Source organism: Ipomoea nil, unplaced genomic scaffold (assembly GCF_001879475.1).
Source record: "Ipomoea nil cultivar Tokyo-kokei standard unplaced genomic scaffold, Asagao_1.1 scaffold2647, whole genome shotgun sequence".
Lineage (NCBI taxonomy): Eukaryota > Viridiplantae > Streptophyta > Magnoliopsida > Solanales > Convolvulaceae > Ipomoea > Ipomoea nil.
Genome location: NW_017619075.1, coordinates 2,351,143 through 2,375,180, shown reverse-complemented (window position 1 = coordinate 2,375,180; position 24,038 = coordinate 2,351,143). Strand labels below are relative to the sequence as shown.

The 24,038-nt window shown below is 33.1% G+C and overlaps 1 protein-coding gene, 1 long non-coding RNA gene and 1 pseudogene across 2 annotated transcripts; all 3 read right to left on the bottom strand.

Annotated features, from left to right (window-relative positions):
- Positions 1-488: 488 nt before the first annotated feature.
- LOC109154347 lies at positions 489-20,824 on the bottom strand. Its single transcript, XR_002049683.1, has 4 exons — positions 20,811-20,824; positions 7,060-7,066; positions 4,812-4,813; positions 489-562 (listed from the first exon to the last, which is right to left on the bottom strand). It is a non-coding gene; the product is annotated as an uncharacterized LOC109154347 (long non-coding RNA).
- Positions 9,248-9,755, bottom strand: LOC109154346. Its single transcript, XM_019302160.1, has one exon. It carries the CDS (start codon positions 9,652-9,654, stop codon positions 9,397-9,399), a length of 258 nt encoding a protein of 85 aa, XP_019157705.1. The 5' UTR covers positions 9,655-9,755; the 3' UTR covers positions 9,248-9,396.
- Positions 20,825-22,438: 1,614 nt separating the features above from the next.
- On the bottom strand, positions 22,439-23,557 carry LOC109154403 (annotated as a pseudogene).
- Between the last annotated feature and the right edge of the window lie 481 nt (positions 23,558-24,038).

Here is a 24,038-nt window from a genome sequence, read left to right as displayed (position 1 = left end):
TTTTAATTAAGTTTTTATGTGTTAGCTTTAAATTAAGTATGTAATTTCCTTTAATTTTGTTATAATTAAGCTTTATGTGTTTTCATTTTTAATTAATCTATGTTCAATATTAGACTTATTTTAATCGTCTTGATGAGATCTTTCAAATGATATAATTCATTTTAAATAATATAAAATTTATAGTTAACAATTTAACAAAATATACAAATATATTAAAACAAAAAAACAAAACACAAATGGAATTAAACAAACAAGAGGGGTTAAAATGAAAAAAAAAAATATATATATATATATATAGCGCTTTGGCGCACTGTTCACAGTGCTGCGCTGCGCCAAATATGGCGCAGCACTGTTCACAGTGCGCCAAAAATTTGGTGAAATGGCGCTGGGTTGGAGCATTTTTTTTGGTGTTTTGGCGCAATGGCGCTGCCTTTGGAGATGGTCTTAATCTTAGGATTGAGAAGAGGATAGTCCATTTGATCTTTACATTTTTAGAGATTTCGGAAATGATCTTGTTGATTTCCTATCATGCAGAGTGACATATACTATAATTTGTGCATATCTTTTTACATATCTGGATTTATTGATATTCGAATGTTTTATATTTACATTTATTACAGTAGTATATTTCCAGATTTGCAAATTTTATTTTATTCTGTAGAGTAACAAAATGGCGATAGATCAAGTTGAAATCCTAGATCTTGATCATGATCATGCATGAGGGTAGTTGGTTTTTTGATGCATTTCTCTTATAGATCTAGTGGTGCTCTGTCTCTCTCTATAAAGAGTCAAAGGCACCATCAACACACCGGTGGTGCTCTGTCTCTCTCTATAAACTTCTTATCCCCTTTGTTTTCCGACATCCCTCATACCTCCACATCTCTCTTATCTCCACATCTTCACGAATCGGTTGTTTCAAAGCAATATTGGTGTTCTTCTAAGCTAGATCTGTGTTTCTTATGTTTGATCGTTGCTATTTTTTTGTTCTAACCGTGATTTTTCAGCCGCAGGTGTTGCCGGCATATGTACTGAGAAGAGCTCTTCGTCAATTTACCAAAAGCGGTAGTCTACAACCATTTTTTATGGTAACCGTTTACTTGAACATGATAAAATTTTTGTTTTTAGAAGAAATCTTCTACAGAATCGGGTCTTAATTATTTCAGTATGTTATATTTACTGTAAGATTTTAACATGCATGTATGTATACTGCTTTTTTAAGATCCTTAAATGTTATGTTAAAATTTTGCATTAGTTAACCCAAATTTCAGTATACAGCATCTCAAATACCTTAGTTAGATAACAGTTTTTTTTTTTAATATTTTTTTGTCTGATTTCTACTTGAAGATAGATATAGATTTTGTATATTGATAATCTGAAATTCAACTTGTATGTAAGCTTAATGACCTAACCTGTAGATAAATTCTTTCTATATGTGCTATAATTTAAAACTGTTATCTGTGAGATTTTATACATCATAAGAAGTGCAGTAGAAATTAGAAGAGGGATTACCTTTGTGTGATCCATATGTGAGCCAATTGTATACTCATAATTTTTCAACTGAAATACACCAACTATATTTTGACAGTTTAAGGACTTCAATTGGTGATGGGCATAGAGTATACAATTGGGCAGAAGGATTGAAATTAACACTACACAGATAAGAGAACACTAACATAAACACAAACGTATTAGTTGAATTAAAGGATTCAAATTAGTTATGCATTTGGATTTTACCTCTATTTGGAGCAATGTGTTTCCTCTTGCAAATTGTGACCACGCTTCTTTGTTAATTGTAGCATCCTCCCTTCCTTGACCAAATTATTTCTAGAATTCACCTTGACATTTTCACAAACAGTTTGCACTTTGCAGGTATGAATTTTTATTGTTAGGTTTTCCAGATTCAGGCAATGATACACCCAAATTCCCATTCCCATTTATATATACAATCAATTGGTGCACAGACTGCGTTAACACATTCATTCACTATTCAATCAGAATTAGAAGTGGAAGAAATTCTCATTCCCATTTATACAATCGATTGGTGCACAGACTGAGTTAACACATTCATTCACTATTCAATCAGAATTAACCTGGAAGGCTTACCCGCTATTATATCTGAAAATGAGATGCCCTTATTCAGTTGTAGTCCTGCCGGAGCTCCTGTTTCTCCATAAATTGCAGCCTCAGAGAGTTTATGCTGTTCTCTAGCATGAAAAACAGACTCCTCAAAGCCTCGCCAAATTGACTCCTTCAATACACAACGCAGCTTCATAGCACTGGTGGTTTTCAAAGGGGTCACTTCACTGGCCTGGAAATTGGTGGCATGATTTTTTAAGTGTGTATATCTCAGAAATGTATTTGTATTCTAATCAATCTCTAAAATTTGTAATTGTTATCCGAGATTTATGCTTCAATCTGTATTTATAGGTAGAATGAAAGTAGTGTATATAGCTGTTATTTAATGCTTTCGTTTTAGATAACAAAGGAACTCCTAACTGATTGAATGATTCTCAAAAGTCAGTCACATTTATTAATACAATAAGTCTCATAAACGCAGCCAAATTCTTAACAACTAAAACGTCACCGTTTTTTCTTGGCGGGAATTGGAGCCAAAAAATTGTGGCCATAGGATTCTGCTTTATTATATATAATAAAGAAGATATATATATATATATATATATATATATACTAATAAGAGCCCAAGAGAGTTAGGCCTATAATGGGTAGAAAAAATGGCGGTCAAATTTTTTAATCAAATGAATGGCTCAGATTGATCAGATATTAATTTTTCCTTAAGATTTCCTAATTTATACTTAATGAATATGATTATCCGTTAACTTTTCCGTTAAATATTATTTTTTCCGTTAGTTTCTGTTAGTTCACCGTTAACTTACTCATTGATTTTAATAAGAAAGGTCTCAGGTTCGAACCTCATCCCAATTAAATTAAAGTTTGCATAATTAGTACTCTATTTTACTCTTATTAAATTAATTAATAATTTAGTAGCTACAACAAAAAATAATACATATGCATTTCTTTAATTTAGAATTATGTGTGTACAATGTCTTTATTCAAAAATAATTATTCATTATCAATAAATTAAAAAAAGAGAAATAATTTCATTGGTTATATTGTCTTTATTTTTCTCCAATGCAAAAATTCTTTACATTCAAATTAATCAATTAATTATATTACTACATTGTCTGTTATCTTTTTTGTGCATAATTTTTTAATTAAATATCAAAGTTATAATACAAAATAATGTTATATATTTATTTACCAAGTATTTTATTAATATCATGAAAAAATTAAAAATTAAAAAAAAAACATAATTAATAAAGTCAGTCATATTAACTACTTGAGAAATTTGTTGACAAAGAGACTATTCAAATCACACAACAAATTGAAGTAAGAACTACATCGCATTGTCCTTGTTTGATAATCAGCAGTTAGCGTTAGCGGATTTGACCAGCAAATTATATCAACGGTTGGTAAAAAGATATTTGAAAAAATTAGCCGTTTAGATTAACATGTAAAATGACCTAAGGGTATACATATAATAATAATAATAATAATAATAATAATAATAATAATAATAATAATAATAATAATAATAATAATAATAATAATAATAATAATAATAATAATAATAATAATAATAATAATAATAATAATAATAATAATAATAATTTTTATTAAAAAAAGTATAATTAAGCCAATGATATTAACTACTTTGGGGATTTATTGACAAAAAGAGTATTCAAATCACACAACAAATTGAAGTTGAAAACTATCATCGCAATGTCCTTGTTTGACAATCAGCAGTTAGATTTTCAATATTAGTATATATTTAATATTTTATGCCCTAATTTTTATTTGCTCTCCCTTATTTTCCATATTTGGTTTCAACCATATCCATACAATTATTTTATTGACAATTATAATCAATCTTGACTATATTATCTTACATTTGTAAACTTAGAATTACCTATTTAAATACGCAAATTCAACATTCAATTATCTATGCATGAACAATTTCAATATAATCTTGCATTAATATATTTTATAGTACTCATTTAAAAAAAAAAAAAAAAAACATTGGGCATTATCTCAATCGCGCAATGTGCGTAAAAAAACTAGTATATATATATAGGAAAACCATTTTGAAGCAGGAAGATATATACTTAGGAGACTCTAGCTTTAAAACCGGGAATAGACTCAACAAGTAGGGACAATCACATTCAACAGTTATAATCATTCAAATAAAGATACTAGCATATACCCTAAGGTCACAAGATTATTTCACATCATTCATATCATTATTCAATCATTATCTCAACACATAAGCACACTTTGGTGGCGCCACAGTACCAATCGCATGCCCATACATGAGGGTCAGCGCATATAGCGCTAACACGGCCCCGCAGCACCCTGCCTCATATCGCAACACGAAGGGGTTGATCGCAACCAAATGGTGGACCGCAGCCCAAAAGTGTATTTCTGATCGCAACCAGATTATGAACCGCAGCTCATTTATAACGTTTGAACGCAACCAAACGGTGGACCGCAGCCCTATATAATATTTATATACCTGACCGATCGCAACCGGCCTGGTTAACAGCCGATGGTTCACAACCCATCCAACTGCCCGTATAGCCAATTTGATCGCAACCAAATTGGGGTATCATGCACACATAACGCATAGCAAGCACATGCAACCCACATTAGCACATTGGGAAGGGGGAGAAAACGTATGAATAAACTTATGCGTGGTCATCCACATACTAGGAATATTCCTAAGGGGTTCATACATCTTTCACCTAGGCCAACGGAATACCAATTCAACTAGCATGCAATACACAAGACTCTTTTATCCTACGAATGGTACCCGAAACATCAAACTAGACATATGCACGACAAACGGGGTCCGTTGGGACACCTCGGGGGTCGGGGAAACATCAAACGGGGAAACCACCATCCCACATTGGGAATTTCCAGCGGGTGGCCGGCGGGTGCTGGGCAACGGGTGCCCGGCGAGCAGTCGCCTACCTGCTGGCGGTGATGCCCTTTAGGGGCAGCGGGTAGGTGGCGGGTTCCCCTACCCCCCACTGACTCTTTTGTAATATTTCGGTCCCGGGATCTTTCGTGAAACCCGAAACCATGTTTAGACACTTTTAAACGCAAACGACGACGCCAAGTAGTCAAGTAATGGATCAAAACCAAGAATCATATTGAATACAACCTAACATGACTTATAAACATAATCAACGCTCGAACATGCGAAATCCCACCCAAATATACCAAGAATATCACAACACGAAATTCATGATTCAACCTAGGGCTCTAATCGTATTTAAATCACAAAATCAGACTTTATCTTTAAAACCAAGAACATCAAGATTTATCAAGAACAACACACAATTATCACGATCCTCTCATAATCATCAAGATTATCAAGATCAACACATAAAATCATCTCATCAACATCAAGATCGCATCATAATCATCATAAAAGATTTATCAAGACACAAGCATAGGAATGCATATTAAAGGATCTCCCGGGAATATTTTTGTGTAATATAACTATGAGTGGTGAGGGTTCTAATTGCTTTCTAATCCCCTATTTATAGAATCAAGAATCCTAATCCTAATCTGAATAGTAAATGCCCACTTTCTTTATTCCTAATAGATGTATGGGTCTAGGATTCCTAATTAGAATCTGAATAGTAAAATGTTTACTCTTTTTTATTCCTAATAGGCTTAAAACTCTAGTTTAGGCAAGGGTCCACGATCCATGGTGGACCTCATTAATTAATTAAAGGGAAACCTAACCAAATTAAATCATATTTAATTATTATTAACGGGACTAATTAAATAATTAATCCGGAATTAAAGGCCGTAACACAGGGTGTTACAGCTATGAACGCAACGACCTATATTTTTTTCATCCCCCTTCATCAACTGCATTAATCTCTACTACACCTGCCACTTGGCACTCTAGATTTGGCCACCCATCACCTAGTGTTTTTAAGCATTTATCTTTTATATTAAATTGTTCTGACTTTCATGAACTTTGTCATATTTGTCATATGTCCAAACAAACGCGTCTACCATTTTCTATTAGTCATACTTCTACTAATGCATGCTTTGAACTTATTCATGTTGATCTTTGGGGTAAGTATTCTACTCCCACACGCAATGGTCACCATTAAAGATACATAATACAACCCTAACTAAAGTCCATAAACTAACTACTCAATATTCAATAGCATAAAGAACACAAAAACATAAATGTAAAACATAAACATTGCAAGATAAAGAGATAAAAGGGAAAATAAGCTTCTCTATTGAATTGATGGTAGAATCTTGAAATCCAAGTGTATATCCTTCAATACAAGCTTGAAATATGTTAATGAACTTAAATCTAAGCCTAATCTAACTTAAAAATATGAAAGGAAGTGGAAAAAATGAATATGGTTCGAACATGGTCGAAAACCATGTAGTAATGACAAAAATCGTGTCTAAATAGTGAACAGAGCACAGAGGGACGCTCTTAGGGACGACCGTCCCTGAGGCAGTATGAGATGTTCTAATGAGCACTGGGAAAAACGGACTGGCGTACGCGAGGCAGTACGAGTTCCTCAGCTAAACATTGCTTATGGACAGCTAGGCGGATACGGACAGGTGGAGAAGATACGACGGAATCCATAGAAGATTTGAGGAGCGGATCTCGCGGAAGGCGGTGGGAAATGCAAAGGCTATAAGGAAATAAGATCAATTGTATTTAGGAAAGAGAATTAGTGGTATAAAGGAAGATCGACTGCATTTATGACAAGATAGAGTTGCCTAGTTTGGGTCCCTTAGTTTTTGTATAAATAGGTCTTGTATACTTTGAAAAATGTTAAGCTTTACACATGCACACAAGAGCAAACAAAAAGGTTATTTTTCCGACAACCATTGTCTTAAGTTTTCTAGTTGTGTTGGCCCTCCGCTTAACTACTCCGGTGATCATTAAAACCAACAATAGGTCTTCATCTGCGATAGCAACAACAATTTAACACTTTAGCTATAGGCTTTCGTCATCTGGTGCCGACTAGTAGGTAGGACACTTAATGATTTTAAATGAGTTAATACCCAAATGATCCTACGCTGGTTTTTCTTAATTTCGTTCTAAATGACTTTTATGGCCTAATTTAATCTCAAACTTGTGTTATTGCTCAATGTAGTCCTCCGTTTGAATTTTCATTCAATGACTATAAAATCGAAAGACATTTTGATAATTACAAGACTTCATCCTCTTTCATTTACCACTTGCAAAATTCATGTGTTCAATTTTCCTTCCTGTGAATCCCTAACCCTATAGTTATTGTAGATAACCTGCAAAATGTGGATGCTAATGATGAAACAATCATTAAGGATTGTACTACTAGTCCGGGCCTAGGCCCGGGCTTCTTGTGGGCCGATCCCAAGCTAGACCCGTAACTTGTTATATTTTTTAAATATATAATTTTTTTTATAAATTGATATATTTTGTTTGAAATAAAGATTTAAACCCTAGTAACTAATTTAAGTTCTTTCCAATTAAGCTACTTCAACCTCTTGATACAATAATAACACACACGCGCGCACACACAGAGTCACACACTTTTCTAAAATTAATATTTTTTTGTTAAAAATAATATTTTAATTATTAATCTCAAAATCTAAAATTAACATGATTTTCTACTAAACTAAAATTTATAAATGACGTTAAATACATTTATACTTGTAGTCTTGTACTATTAAAACTTTATATAAGACTTGATATTATTTGATATAAAATATAGTATAGTTTATAAAGTTCATTTAATTTTTACTCACTAAATTATGTTAGAGTGATAAATTAAAAATTTATAAGAGACTTTTAAATTGGATTTGCTTTTAATTTATGAAGAATTGTTGTGAGTAGAACTAAGAGAGTGTAGGATTAAGAATTTTTGTGTGATAAAAATAAATTGGATAAGGGTATTTATAGGGATAAATTGGTTGTGTTTGCCCGAGCCGAGCCCGTGCCTGGACTGTGCTCGGGCCTTCCATGGGCCAGTTCCATGCTAGGCCCCGAATTTTTTTAAAAAAAGACCTGAACCGGCCCTTAACAATTCCAATTCGAGGCAAGCCCGGCTCAAACCCAATGAGGCCCATGCCCACTTTTTTCCGAGCCGGTTCAAGATTGGTTCGACTTTGAACCGACACGTGGCTACCTCTATCACTACTATTTTTTGTTTTAGAAGTGATATAAAACAAAATATACAAGAGTTTATATGTAAGCTCATCTTTAATATTTGTATTAAGTTTAAAATAAAATTTTAATAAATATATCAATAAATTTATTACAGAATAAAATATTTTTATGAAAATAACTAATGAAAAATTTTAAAAAAATATATTATAATTATTATATTATAGTACATGTAAATATAGTAATTATTTTTAGTTGAAATTTGGGAGTGAAGGTTTAGGTTGATTAAATGATGTACAAGTTAATATTTGTTAGTATATATGCGCTAAGTTATTAAAATTAAAAGTTTAATGTCAAAACTTTTAGTTGAACCGGCTCAAAAACCCGACAAACCAAGATTTTAGAATTTGGGCTATGAAGTTTAAACCAAATCGATAAGCCTAACCGCCCAAAACAAAAAGATTGATCCGATTGACATCCCTAATTGTAACATTATTAGGTTGGCATAAATGCACAAAGTGTATGAAAATATATCATTATTTGTGGTGCAATTTTGTGGTGCAATTTTCAAACACTGTGGAGTGCATTTTCATTCTGGTGCATTTTCAAACATTGTGTGGCACATTTAAACCGCACCAACCTCACGGGCAGACCGCACCAACCACTAGACTACACATCCTTTGTTACACAGAAGGACCTCTGGCAAAAACGGATCCCTTGGTTGGATTTATGAAGCCTTACACATAAAAATATATTTTGAAGATGATGCAATAAGTCTAAGAGGAATATATAGCCATATGCCTGATTATTTCTTATCAAAAAAAAAAAAAAATGTACTTACATTTTAAACATGGTTCCTTTATAAAAGGATAATTGAATGTCTCACTCCATAAAAGGACCTTCAAAATTCGAGTGATTTGATCCTCAAATTTGATCTTAGTACAAAGTATATTCTTCAATGGTGATCGAATGCCAAGAATTTTAATATGTAATTTTTTTTTTTAATTAAATGAGTAACTCATTAGGGAGTATTAATGAATGAATAACATTCAATTACATGCAGTACAATATATATAGGTAATTAATAATTTAAAAAAATTTAAAAAAAAAGAAGAATTTATTCGACTAAATAACTACATTATTATTCAATTCACCTCAGATCAGATGCCTATCATCATCTAACCTTCAACGCTTTTCAGTTTGGCCTCTGTGTCCTTGCACTCAGTGTCACACTTCGTCTTGCAGTCTTTCGTGCAGCTCTTCATGCACGTCTCGTAACAATCCTTGTACAGATTGGTTTCGCCGCCGGCTTCCGCCGGGCTGCCAGCTGGCGCCTCGCTGCCGGCTTCCGCCTTGGAAACGCCGTCGTTCACGGCGGACAGGACCACCATGCATACCACAAACACTGCAACCAATTTCGTCTCAGCGACGGCCATTATATTTTTTCGATCTGTGCTTTAATTTGATCGATTAATTTTTTTCTTTTTAATTTTTATTTGTTTGTTCTCTGTTTATGAGATAATAAAATGAACCCTCTATTTATAGCAGTATTTAAAAATGCGAGACTCACTCTTCATCTTAAATTAATAAATAAATAAATAAATATTTGAGATAATTAGGTACCACTCGTTTTTTAATTTATATATTTATATTTATTTTGCATGAGAAAATTACTACTCGGGTTTCTTCGATCCTAACCTCGCAGAAGAAGAAGGAGAACCTCAAAATAATTAGTCCGAGTTGTTTTGCTTATCTTTAAGTTTTCTCTCTATCTATTGTCTTAAATAAACAACTTATGCATACTTAATTTCCGGTTATGATTCAGATCCAGAACCCAATATTTGAATTTTAGTTTATTAAAATTTATTTTAAAAAAAATACTCTAAATTTAACAATAAATGTATTTTCTTTGTCAGTTCGAAACATGCATGAACCAGGCATTTCGATTTGCAATTTTAATAAACTCTAAATATTAGGTTTCGATTCTAAATTATAATTGGAATATTTCAGTTTGATTGCTATAGTGTCTGTCCAGTTTGAAACAAATCGTGATCATAATTTGTTGGAGAAGAAAAATAAATGAAAATTTTATTTTAAGGGTAAATATGTCCATTTAATATTTTAGGGAGAAAAATAACCACTTGAATAATTTTAAGGAAAAAAGTACTATAAGTATATAACTCATGAAGAAAATGTGTTATTTTTTTTTGTCTTTATAAATTTTTAAAAAGGGACGGAAGAAGAGAAATTTCTGTTATCGAAATAGCATAAAATTAAAGGTGTTTCATTTGAATAAATTCCTCTTGTGTATGTTTACAATGTCATGTTATTCACACTCTCAATCAACCCAAATGAAGGGAAAAAATAGGTGTTGCTATGTGCTTCCTGGTAGGGAAGAAATAGGTGATCTACCTAGCTAATTTAAAAAATACCTTAACGGCAGTGGCGGACCCAGAATTTTTCTTCAATGGGGACAAAGAAGTAAAGATACAGATAATATAGTTAAAATACAAAAGAACCAGAACCTTATCATTTTCAAGATTTAAGATGTCTAGTTTAGAGATAAAGCAATTCACATACAATTTAAGTAAAAAGGACCTACTTAAAAGTAGTATATAGTAAATTCTGAATTACCATTTTCTCGAGGACAAGTCTGATGCGGATACATCTATTACTTGAATAAAAATATGTTATAAAGCAAATTATTTTTGATAATGAATTAATGATGCATATAATACATTCAATAAAGGTGTCTTGATTAACTTCATAGCAGAAAATGCTCTTTCCACACTAGCCGTTGCAACCGGTAGGATCAAAGACAACTTTAGAAGCAAATACACCAACGTATAGTCCAAATATCTTCCCGTTTCCACCAAATTTCCAACAAACAAATAACATATTAACATATAATTCATTATTCATGACAAATGCCTAACATTATTTATGACAAATGCCTAACATAACATATTAACATAATAACATATAATTCCTCATTTCCTCACAGAATTATGTTGAATGAGTAACAGCCAAGAGGCAACATAATTCAATTAATTCCAAGCTAAAGGCCTAACAGCTAAATGCCTAAATGTCAGCTTCGACATATATAATTCACATAATTTCACATTATGCCAATTGCCAAGCAACCAACAAAATGCCTATTTTGCCTATTTTGCCTCACAGAGTCACGGAATTATGTTGAGTGAGTAAATGTCTATTTTGCCTAACAATCAACACTGCAAATTAAACCACATAATTCTTATTAAACCTAAGCCAATACGGTAATACACCATAGCTAACTCTGCAATTCGCCAATTCAACAAAGAAAATTAGGGCAAATTAGGATTTAAGACAATCAAATTATGGCAAAATTAGGTGATAGGCAGTGAGCAGATGAAAATTAAGCAAACAAATTAAAGTATTGAACGGAGGGTGAGAAGTTTGAGAATTGAGAAGACGAGTTGAACCTGGTAGTTGCGATTTGCGAAGCAACGGTGTGGGCCGTGTGGCATGAAGCAGAAGAATCCGGCGAGTGGTGAGCGGTGGCGCACCGGCGCTGCTGGTGGCGAGTGGTGGGCAGTGTCGCGGTTGCGCTGGAGGTGGCGAGCGGTGGCGTCGTGGTGGGCAGTGTCGCGGTTGCGCTGGAGGCGTCGTGGCGAGGAAGGCGAGGTTGCGCCGAGAAGAGGGACGCCTCTTCATCTCTTCTCGACTCTGTAAATGAATTTAAAATATATATATATATATATATATATATATATATATATATATAAAACACCCCAAAACAAATTTATTCTTGTTTTGACTGGATGAGTTAAATGTGAAATGGGATGGGCCACAAGCTATACAAAGTATGCTTCTGCACAATTTCAGTTTGCAATAGTTACCGAATTGGATAAATATTTCCTAGTCAATTAACAATAATCAGAGAATAAAATATTTATTAAATTTCAAATTTTCAAGAATGAGTAAATCTGGTTACAACTACTTTCTCAACCAAATAAAGCACAAAGAGTTAATATCACTTCACTGAGGCTCGAATACACAACTTTTCCTATGAAAGAGCAACTTGGTGTCATTAGAACACAAGAATGAGATACTATTAGAAAATTGGTTCAGGTATTCCATTGAATGGTTGATGTATATATGCTAATAGAATGAAAGTCTCATGGCTTTTTGTTGCAAGTTAAAAAAAAAAAAAAAAAGGGAAGAAGAGGATGGAAGTCCAGAAAATGATACTTCATACATGGCAACATGGATCAATTATTCAATTTAAGGATTTTCTTTGCAATTTGAATCTGAATTTTTGTTGAAAATTCACTGAATGCAGACAATTTTTCCTACTTTAGTGATTTGTGTTTCATTGTTTCAGCTCAAAAAGGGCAAAATGCTTGTGTTATCACAAAGTAAATTTTACTGCTGGTTTAATTTGTTTAAAAAGCTTGTTGTGTTAAAAAATTTTATTGCATAATGTAAATTAATGTGGCTCTTATTTTCATCATGAACTCAGCTAGGAGTGGCTGCAAAACACACTAAAGAAGGAACTGAGAGCTCTTACTGCTGGTTTGATTTGTTGATAAAGTGAAGAACTTTATATATATGGAGACAAATTGACAGATTTGCATCAATTCATGTTTTCATTCTGTATATTTAACTTTAGTACTGTAAATAATTTATCCTTCTTTTTGGATTGAGGATGTGGTGGATTAAGTTAATCTGCTCCGCTTGTTCTTATTGTTGGTTTAATTTGTTGATATAGTGATATGGAATGAAGAACTTTCTAGCTGTTTATTGCTTGGTTATGTATTATGTTATTGTTGTCCATATTAATTGCTAGTGTGTAATATATTAATGACTGTGTATTTGCTTAGATAAATAACTTCACACTAGTGAAGGTAGAAATGATATCATACAATTTAGATATGAGCTAGTCATCAATGCCAAGTGCCACAGTTGTGTGAGGACATCACGAGCACTGAGCAAATTATGATCATTAATGGTGTACTTAATTTTATTTGTAATGTTTTGTAATCACATTTTGTTACGAAGACGAAATAACTAGATATATATATATATATATATATATATATATATATATATATATATATATATATATATATATATATATATATATATAATTTAGTAAGTGGAGAATAAATTTTAAAAATAAATATTGGTAACAAGTTTTTATTCTCAATCTTTTTTTATGATAAAAGTTTAATTCATTAAATCGCAAGACAATGAACAAGAAAAGGGGTGGCACATCAAGCCACTCCCCGCAACCTGACTCAGAAACGGCCTCCCTAGCAACAGTGTGGGCGACACGATTCGCAGATCGCTTGATAAAACTAAAATCAACATCCATAATAGATGATGCTAATTCTTTTAAATCACCAACAATTAAACAAAAAGCAGAATAAAAAGGAGGTTCAATAAGGGCATTATACAAAAGTTGTGAATCCGTCTCCACATCAACCTCCCTAAGCCCCGTGTTCTTGAACCAACTCAATGCCTCCCGTGTTCTTTGTTTTTGTTTTTAAAACAAAGAATTAAAGTAAACAAAAGTGGAAGCAAAAACAATATTGATTTCCAACCACTGGTGTTCTTATATATTGAGTTATTTTGTTTAACGGTCACTACTGGAAATTATAAAATTTTCGACCACCTGAAAGTGATCTTAAATCAAGTTGATACTAAAAAGTGGTCGGAAATAGGAACAATGATTTTTCCGGATATCAAAAGTGGTCGGAACAAGGCTTTCAACTTGATTTAAGATCACTTTCAGATGGTCGAAAATTCCATAATTTCCAGTAGTGGGTATACCATTACTCATATTTGTTTTATACTTAATACTTAATAAGCAGTCAACTTATGCCATTTAATTAAAGGCATAATATATACTCCATAATATATAACACTCCCAATATATTATTAGAGCATCCACAATGGTTGAGGAGAATTGAGAGATAATGTAAGAGTGATTAGGAGAGAGAATGTGGGAAGGGGAGGAAAAAAAAATAAAAAAATCAAAATCAAAAATTAAAAAACAAAAAAAAAAAAAAAAAGTAAAGGGTCAGGCGCGCATGACGCGCCCACGGGCGCGTGCAAACGGGCACAGCAGCCTCCTTTTTCTTCTCTTTCCTTTTCTTCTTTTTCTGCATTATCCCCAATTTTGCAGAACAAATATTTTGATAAATAACCCCACCCCACATCTGTTATTATTCCCACCCAAAATAATTCATCTGACATTATCTCCATAATATCCACTGATGTGGATGCTCTTAGGGACCATATTAAAAGGAGATAAGTATTTAGGATAGTGAAGAGAAGAGGTAAAAAAAAAAAAAAGTGTTGCAAGTAAGATGACACTGACGGTGATGGTGTGTCAGAAAGTTAGTATAGAGAAGAGAAGTGTTGCAAGTAAGATGACGGTAACGGTGATGGTGTGTCAGAAAGTAAAAGAAGTGGAGAGTATTTATTAATCTGGAAAATATCAAATCCTAGCTAGCTTAGCTTTCTGCCATTAAAGACAAATATCTGGATCTCTTGCATGCTTATATTTTGGATCTGTGTGCCAGGCCGGCCATATGTACTAGACCTATGAACGCCAAACTGTGTGTGAATTAAGGATGAAGAAGAATAAGGTAAAGGATCCAAATAAGCCAAAGAGACCATCTAGTTCTTTCTTCCTTTTCCTCAAGGAGTTTAAGAAGACAAAGCATCCATTCAATAATGCAGTGTGTGTAGTGAGTAAAGAAGCCAGCGAAAGATGGAAGTGTATGTCAAAATCCGAAAAAGCTCCCTACATAGCCAAGGCAGAAGAGTCAATGGCCGAGTACAAGAAGAAGATGCAGGCCTACAATGGCGGCGTGCTGGAAAGCAGGTTAGAGGATCTGTCGTCGCCAGAGGCAGATGAAGAAGAAAAAGAAGAAGAAGAAGAAGAGGAGGAGACGGTGGCCCAGGAAACTAATGTTGACCTGGGCGAACTGGTTGCAGACAGATTTCTGAAATTCAGAGACGCCATTATTAAAGACTATCTGGCTTCTAAAACATTCGAGAAGGAGTTGGATGAGCATTTCGAGAAGTACAAAGGCTCTAAAGATCACAAAAAGGAATTGGCCTATCATCTTGAGAGGTATAAAAAGTCTGAAGCTTTCCAAAAGGTTTTGTCTCATCACCTTGAGATGCACAAGAATTCTGAGATAAAATTCTTGCTGCTCCTTGTTCCCTTTCTCCTCCCTCTGCTTCTCCGCCCAACTGAAGAAGATGACTTGGATACTGTCAGTCTTAAGGAGCTAATTACCAGGAAGATGACTTAGCTTAGCTTAGCTTGCTTGCATGCTACATGTCCTACTGATATAGTTTTTTTTTTTTTTTTTTTTTGGGTAACTACTGATATAGTTTATTGCATGCATTATTAGGACAGCTGATCAGATGATCTTGCAAGGTTATTGTTTTTTTTTTTTTTTTTGGATGCCTGCATATATGCATGTACCTAGCTGCTAATTTAACGTTGACTGTACGTTTTGGGATGTAATCCAATGAGTTATAGTTCACTTGGCCTTTTAAAAAAATTCAGTAGAATTACCCCAATATTTATAATTTGATACTAAACTATAAATTTTATATATAAATTGGCTATACTTTTAATAGCACAAAATTTTTAACAATAAACTTACGATCTCAAATTTGGACTTTTAAAAATGAGTTAATTGGGATAAATATAATTAAGTGTGAACATTATGAGTTGATTATGTAACTGATGTAACAGTCACATTTATGTCTATCATTATTACATTCCGTTACAAATGTATATTACATATATGTATGGTTGTAATATGAAAAGAGCAGATGATGAATACACAGGTGAATGAAGAGATGATTCTCCCTTTCTCCCTTATCTCTCTATTTCTGATTTTATTTTTAACACGTTATCGGCACTTTGCTCTAAACAAAAAAAACTAGGTTCGGCCACGTCTTCACAATTTTCGGCGCCGGCGGGCCTCAAACCGGCGATCGGCTCCGTCCACCTTCTTCGTCACGTCGAGGCGATCATGGAGGTGGGTCAGCCGCCTCCCAATTCGGTGGAACAAGAGCTGGATCGGGTGCGTAATATTCTGACCGATTTGCGCCGTTGAGGTGTGAACTTGTCTCCATCGGCGATTCGCCGTCTTCAGGTCAGCGATGGAGCCTTGGAGCCGTCCGGTGTTGTCTCTGATGTCCAGCAACATCATCGCCATCCTCAATCGATCGATCGACGACCTCAGTAATCCAAGCTTTGTCAGTGATCGATTACAAGATCGTGGTGTTATAATGTCCAAGGGGGAGTGTTATAAATATAATTAAGTGTGGACATTATGAGTTGATTATGTAACTGATGTAACTGTCACATTTATGTCTACCATTATTACATTCCGTTACAAATGTATATTACATATATGTATGGTTGTAATATGAAAAGAGCAGATGATGAATACACAGATGAATGAAGAGATGATTCTCCTTTTCTCCCTTATCTCTCTATTTCTGATTTTATTTTTAACATTAATGAGTTAAATACCTCTTAAAATTTTTCTCTACCCATCGACCCATCCAAAAGTTATATGCATTAATACTAAGGAGCAACTCATTTTGGAAAATATTTGGTGTACTCTCGTTTTCAACTCTCAACTTGTAGTCTCTCTCACATGCTCTTGATGTAGACATTTTGCTGTGGACTCACATGATGAAAATAACCAATCCTGATTTGTCACTCAGGAAGTATAAATGAGGGAGTAAAATTTTGGGAGTCTATGTAGTACAACTCACTCATTTTATCTTTTTTCCTTTTTACTTGATTAGTGAGTGATATGATGTGTAACAAGAATAGTACTCTCTAAACTAATTCTTTTAGCATTTTACTTTAAAATTATATGTTTGCCCAAAGACGTCCCACAAATGCATACTGTTCTTTTTGTCCATACAAATATTTGGTGGGTGATTTCCATAATAAATTTTGGAGGCCATATATCATCGTAATGATTTGCGTCACCCAAACACGCCTTTCTGGAAAGGATGGTCTGCCGTCTGCTTAACTTAAAAAAAAAAAAAATCGAAAATTTATTTTATAATATTTTATGGTATGATGGTGGCAACTATCAAAAGTTCATGGCACTTGGACTACGCCACCAAAACATAAACATATAAATATTAAATGGAGACATAAATATATAAATATTAAATGAAATTATGCCATGGGTCTTGTGATACAATGACACTAAGTTGCTTTCTTATAGGGGAGTATGTGAGTTTAAGTCTTAGTGGATGCGATATTGACTCTTTATACTTTATTCAGTTGAAACAGATACAACATTGTAATAGAGTTAGTAATATCTTGTTTTTGTCATTTAACATTTCAGACTATTATTTTTTTGAACACTTTTAGTCCTTCTCATATAAGTTTTTCTACTTTTAGTATCTTGTGGCATTTTTTGAATTTAATATCAAACTATTGTTTTTGTCATTTAACATTCCAGACTATTATTTTTTTGAACACTTTTTAGTCCTTCTCATATAAGTTTTCCTACTTTTAGTAAGGATATTTTTTTCACTGCATATTTTTCTTTTGTTATTTTTTTGGTTTAATTATTGTAGGACTTTACTAAACACCGATTGAAAAATATGGTTACTAAAAATCAGATGTCTAAACCAATTAAACCGGTTGAAATCGAAAAATAACAAAAAAAAAATATGAAAAGACAAAAATACAATTACTAAAAATAGAAAAAGTAATAAGAAGGACTAAAAGTGTTTAAAAAATATTAGTCTGGGATGTTTAATGACAAAAACGATAATCTAGGACTAAATTTAGAATTGCCATCAAAGACAATGGATCTCTTGTGGAATTAACTAAATGTGTCAAAAGAGTATCTAGGAGACGACTAGAACTTCAATTCAATTTTGTGTTAGATATAAAATATATACGGAGTAGTAACATAAACTGAATGAAACTTGAATCACAAGTAATCTAACCTCGTGACAATGAAAGTTTTAGGATCATTTGAATATCTCTTGTACGTCATAGTTGTTGTTGGTTGTGGTAATAAACTTGTAGAATAATGTTTAGTGTTTTTGTCTATCACTTTTATCCTGAATACTAGATGGTGTGTGTGTGTTCGGAATACAATAGTTGTGGTGAGAATATTTTGATTAGAAACCTATGTGGCATCATTATAGGTAGATATTCAGTTATAACGGACTAAATCACTTATTGACTTAATCATTCACTTGCACAACAACCACTTAATATTATGTTGTATTATATTATGTGAGAAAATACTTACATTTTGTTCACCTTAGCTTAAACACTACATTATGTCTGCCGTTGTTTATATTATGTGATTTTTTTTATCCTGAATACTAGATGGTGTGTGCGTGTTCGAAATACAATAGTTGTGATGAGAATATTTTGCTTAGAAACCTATGTGACATCATTATAGGTAGATATTCAGTTATAACGGACTAAATCACTTATTGACTTAATCATTCACTTGCACAACAACCACTTAATATTATATTGTATTATATTATGTGAGAAAATACTTACATTTTGTTCACCTTAAACACTACATTCTGTTTGCCGTTGTTTATATTATGTGATTTTTTTTTTTACTTCATTTGTGTTGTTGAAAATTTTAGGCTAGTGCAATCCCGCACCACAAACTACAACGAATTCTTCATGCCAAACCCTGATCTTTCATAAGTGATATTTCAATCCATGAACCATTAATTATTTTTCACCTAGAATTTGTTACAGGTTTCCCAGTTGCCCTGATGATATGGCACTGTAATGTCATGATGTAAACTTTTTTTAGTAATGTGCTAATGTGGACCTTTTTTTTAAAGTCAATCCCCCAAATTTAAATATAATAACCTCTTCCTACTATTGAGCTACTGCAATACTTACCACAGATATTTCTCTGTAAAACTGTGGCGTAAACCTGCTGTTTCTTAGACATTAGTTACCGCCATGAGAGCTCAATCTTGAATTGATATATGTTAGGAATATAGGGGAATAATGCGAAAGCGAAGAATCGAAAATTGAAAATTATAAAAGTTGAATAATAGGGAAAATATAATAATGACAAAAGAATTAGGAATAAGGGAAATATATATATTATAAAATAAAAGAATAGAAAGAATGAATAATATATATATATATATATATATATATATATATATATATATATATATATATATATGCTACGTAAGGGAAAAATAAATAAAATGAATTCAAATGATGTCTGAATGAATGATTTATTACAAAGCAAATGCTACTCTAGTTATACATTCAAAAAGAACTAAAGATGCGGCAATTGCAAGAAGGAGAGCCAATTACGGAAAACATGCAAGGTGGACATGGAGCATGCAATGCCAACGGTTGAGGGAAAATGTCTTCATGGATATGAGCCACTAATTATTTTCTTAACAATCTCCACCTTAGATCAAATTCATTATGGAATTAACAACTGGAATAGTCGACTAAACTCAAACGCTGCTTGAAATTAGCAATAGGAAGAACCTCAAAATAACAGGATGGATCACCATCAACCTCCTATGCGACTGAAAGAGCATAAGCAATCAAGTTGTTTTCATCATCACTAGCATACTTAGCAGGTTTTTTAATTGTCCTCTTAGGACGATCCATAGCAATGGAATACTCTCGTTGTGGCTCGATGAGAGGTGCGACGCTAGTAGATGCATCATCTTTAGTATTACCATCAGCTGTAGTAACACTATCAATAGGCCTAAACTCAAACTCCACCTTTTCACCAGTATTTTGCGTCTCACCTGTACTGAGAACTTTCCCAAAAGAAAGTAGTGCATTTTCATCAAAAGTGATATCTCGACTCAGAATGATTTTCTGAGAATCATGAGACCAGAGACGATACCCTTTTGATTCAGAGGCATAACAAAGGAAAATGTATTACTTCAAAATATTTTGAAAACCAAACACCCTTTGGGGTTCTAATACTCTCTCTTTCACTTGTAGTATCAAGTTCTTCAGGGTCAAATTCGTCACTTTCATTTTCTAACTCTACCCTTTTCACATAATATTAACAATTGTATATATTCAACAGAATTAAGGTCATTTGTTTTGTTTCATAAGAACATTATTTACTCTTTTGCACTGGATCAAGCATAGGCTCAAGTTAATATACACTATCACCATAAGTAGTACTCCAATAACTTATCTTCTAGACTAGCTAGTAAATATATTATTTAATGAGGTGTGCGATTGGGAGAAATTTGGGGAGCCGTAGATCCAATCTATCACTCAATCACAAGTTGTGTAATTACAACGGGTTAATTAGACTCTAGTTTTTCTGCAGTACAAGTAATCTAATTCATGTCTTTCCTCGTTCTAGCCTTTTTCCATTCATGTTTTCGAACACCCATATGTTAGATAATAAATTTAGACTAACATGAACTGTAGTAAACGAGTAACCTGCCTCGTTGCAGCGGAAGCTTTAGGATCGCCCGAATATCCCCAGCCATAGTTGTTGGTATTGTCTCTGGGATGGTAAACCTGCAGAATGGACATTAGTGTTTTGTCTACCACTTCTCTCCCGAATACGTGATGGTGCGTGTCCTGAACTCAGGAGCTGTGGGAGGACTATTTTGCTTAGAAGCCTACATGCCATCAACATAGGCAGATATTCAGTTAAAGCTTAACTGAATATCCTGAGTTGCATAACAGATTAAGTCACTAATTGACTCAATCTCCTACTTGCACCACAGCCACCCAATAATACAATATATTATAATATATTGTATTTAGGGAAAATACTTACACCATACTTACCGCCTTCCATCGTAACATCAAATTAGACGACGAACCACTATACTACCTAAGCCCGAGTCTCAATTTGTTATTTGAAAAGTTGGGTAGAGCCGTGAATCATTTCAACCACAAAAATTTTGAAAGTAATATAATGTACCAATCTCCTAAACACACCCTAATAAAGCAATCACTGATCAATGCTCCAATATAGCTTTTAGTAAATTGTAATGGTCCCTAAAACAAAATGGAAGAAGAGGAGAGAAGTGGTGGAAGGGATATTGAGGAAATGACACCTTTAAATTGTTTCTAAAACATAATGCTTTCTTTATCTCATTTTACCTATTATATTGACTATTTATTATTGGTCAAATTAAACAAACTCTTTCTTCTTTATTAATTTTCTTTAGTTTTTTAAAACTTATTTTCAAATTAGATTTTTTGTTTAATAATATTTTTAATGTAATTTCTAAATATATAAATTTTGTATATTAATACTAAAGTTAATATATGAAAAATTGAAATAAAAATAATTTTAGTCAAACTTTATTAACCGAATCAAACAATAGAATAAATTTTTTATTCTTAAATTATATATCTTGTTACAAAAGGTGAAATTATACATCGTTTTTAGGGCTCTCACACTTTAACTTTAAAAAATAATAAATGTATAAATAACAATAACTCAGCAACCTTAGTTTGGTGCCCAATTATACATGTCATTAGTGTTAATTTTGACTGAGAATTATTTTTTAATAATTATATAATTGGAAATAAAATTAAACAAGTTTAGAAATGGAGAATTAAAGTTGTGAAATTCTAATAATTAATGAATCACATCGGATATTAACTCTGATTAATGATGAGATGAAGTATTTATTAGAGCATCTCCAACGGGAGATGCAAAACTGCAAAATCTGACCCCAAAACGCCAAATATGAAAATTGGACTGCTCCAAAGAGGGATTGCATTACGGCATAACACCAAACATTTTGGCGTTAGAGCATTTCCAAAACACCAAATTTTTTCAGCAAATGTCACATCAGAAGGAATATTCTCAGCATATTCTCACACCAAATTTTATTCATCCCCAACCCATTTACACCAAAACATCAAATTTTTACACTAAAATAATTTTATTTTTCAATTATTAGTTCAAATTTAGTTAGTTTAATATAATTTAGTTCGAACTTAATTAGTTTAATATAAAATATAATTTGTAATGTAAATAATAATTTTTATTAACATTAATTATTTTAAAAAAATCAAATTTAACAACATTTTTGAAAATTTAATTTATTCCACAATAATAATACAACATACAACATCTAGTACATTTAATTATCGGAATTATTAAATCGTTCCCACAAATGCTCAATCAATGCATTACGGAGTGCATAATGAGCTTATTTATCTTTAATTTGTCTATTTCGAGCAAGAAATTCTTGAAATATAATATTCTCATCTCTAGCTATATCAACTTCAGGAGTCGGTGCTTCCTTCCAACCTTGTATATCTGCTTGCTCATCACGTTCATCCTCAATGATCATATTGTGCATTATAATGCAAGATGACATTATATCATGCAATACACATTTATCCCAAAAACGTGCCGGTCCCTTAACTATTGCAAATCGTGATTGAAGAACTCCAAATGCACGTTCTACGTCTTTTCTACACGCTTCCTACATCATCGCAAATAACTTCTTTTTGGGCCATCGAGGTTCATGAATTGTTTGTACCAATGTGGACCATTTTGGATATATACCATCTACTAAATAATATCCAGTGTGGTACTGTTGTCTTTTAATAACATAATGACAAGGAGGTGTTATACCGTTTGCAAGATTGGAAAACAAATAAGATCTCTCCAACACATTAATGTCGTTATTCGACCCCGGCATACCAAAATGTGCATGCCAAATTCACAAATCATAATCGGCTACAGCTTCAAGAATAATAGTTGGTTCTCTACTCCTCCCAGCATATTGTCCAGCCCAAGCAGTTGGACAATTTTTCCATGTCCAATGCATGCAATCTAAACTCCCAAGCATCCCTGGAAAACCACGTTTTTCGCCAATTTGAAGCAACCGTGCAACATCATTAGCATAAGGTGCTCTTAGATATCGCTCCCCAAAGACCTCTACAATTGCTCGACAGAATCTCTTCAAACTTTCAATTGTAGTTGATTCTCCAATCTGGATATATTCATCTGCTGCATCTGCTGGTATTCCATACGCCAAAACTCGAAATGCTGCTGTAACTTTTTGTAAAGTAGATAAGCCCAGTCTACCGATTCTATCCTTCCGTTGCACAAAATAGTTGCAATGGCCTTTAACAGCATTGGCAATTCGTAGGAACAAATTTCGACTCATTCGAAATCATCTACGAAACATTGCTTCAGAATATTTTGGATACTCTGAAAAATAATCATTCCATAATCTTCGATCTGCTTCTTCACAATCACGATGAATCACTCTATGACCAAAAGTCGAACCTCCATGCCTTGGGGGTTGATTATCCATATTTTCCATGTAGGAAGCTATGGCAAGGTTGTGGCTAGTATATGCATGGGTTAATAACTGTGTTTGTGCTCGTATTGCACTTGCGAGATTGTGCTTAGAATCTGGTGATGATGAGGATGATGATGAAGAAAATGGCATAGGACGTTTTCCAGTGTTGGAATTCATATTTGAATTCGTATGTTTAGAGATAGATGATAATGGGTTGAATGCTCAATTTGTTGGTGATGAAAAACGTTTTTATAGGCATGATCAGAATTGTTTAGAACCGTTAGATTAGATCGTGAAGATCACATCCGTTCATTGGTATGCTTGTCCTTTTCCACACATACTCCAATAAAAGATATCACATGCATCTTTGAATCAGCTTTTATCTGAATTGTTTAGAACCGTTAGATTAGATCGTGAAGATCACATCCGTTCATTGGTATGCTTGTTCTTTTCCACACATACTCCAATAAAAGATATCACATGCATCTTTGAA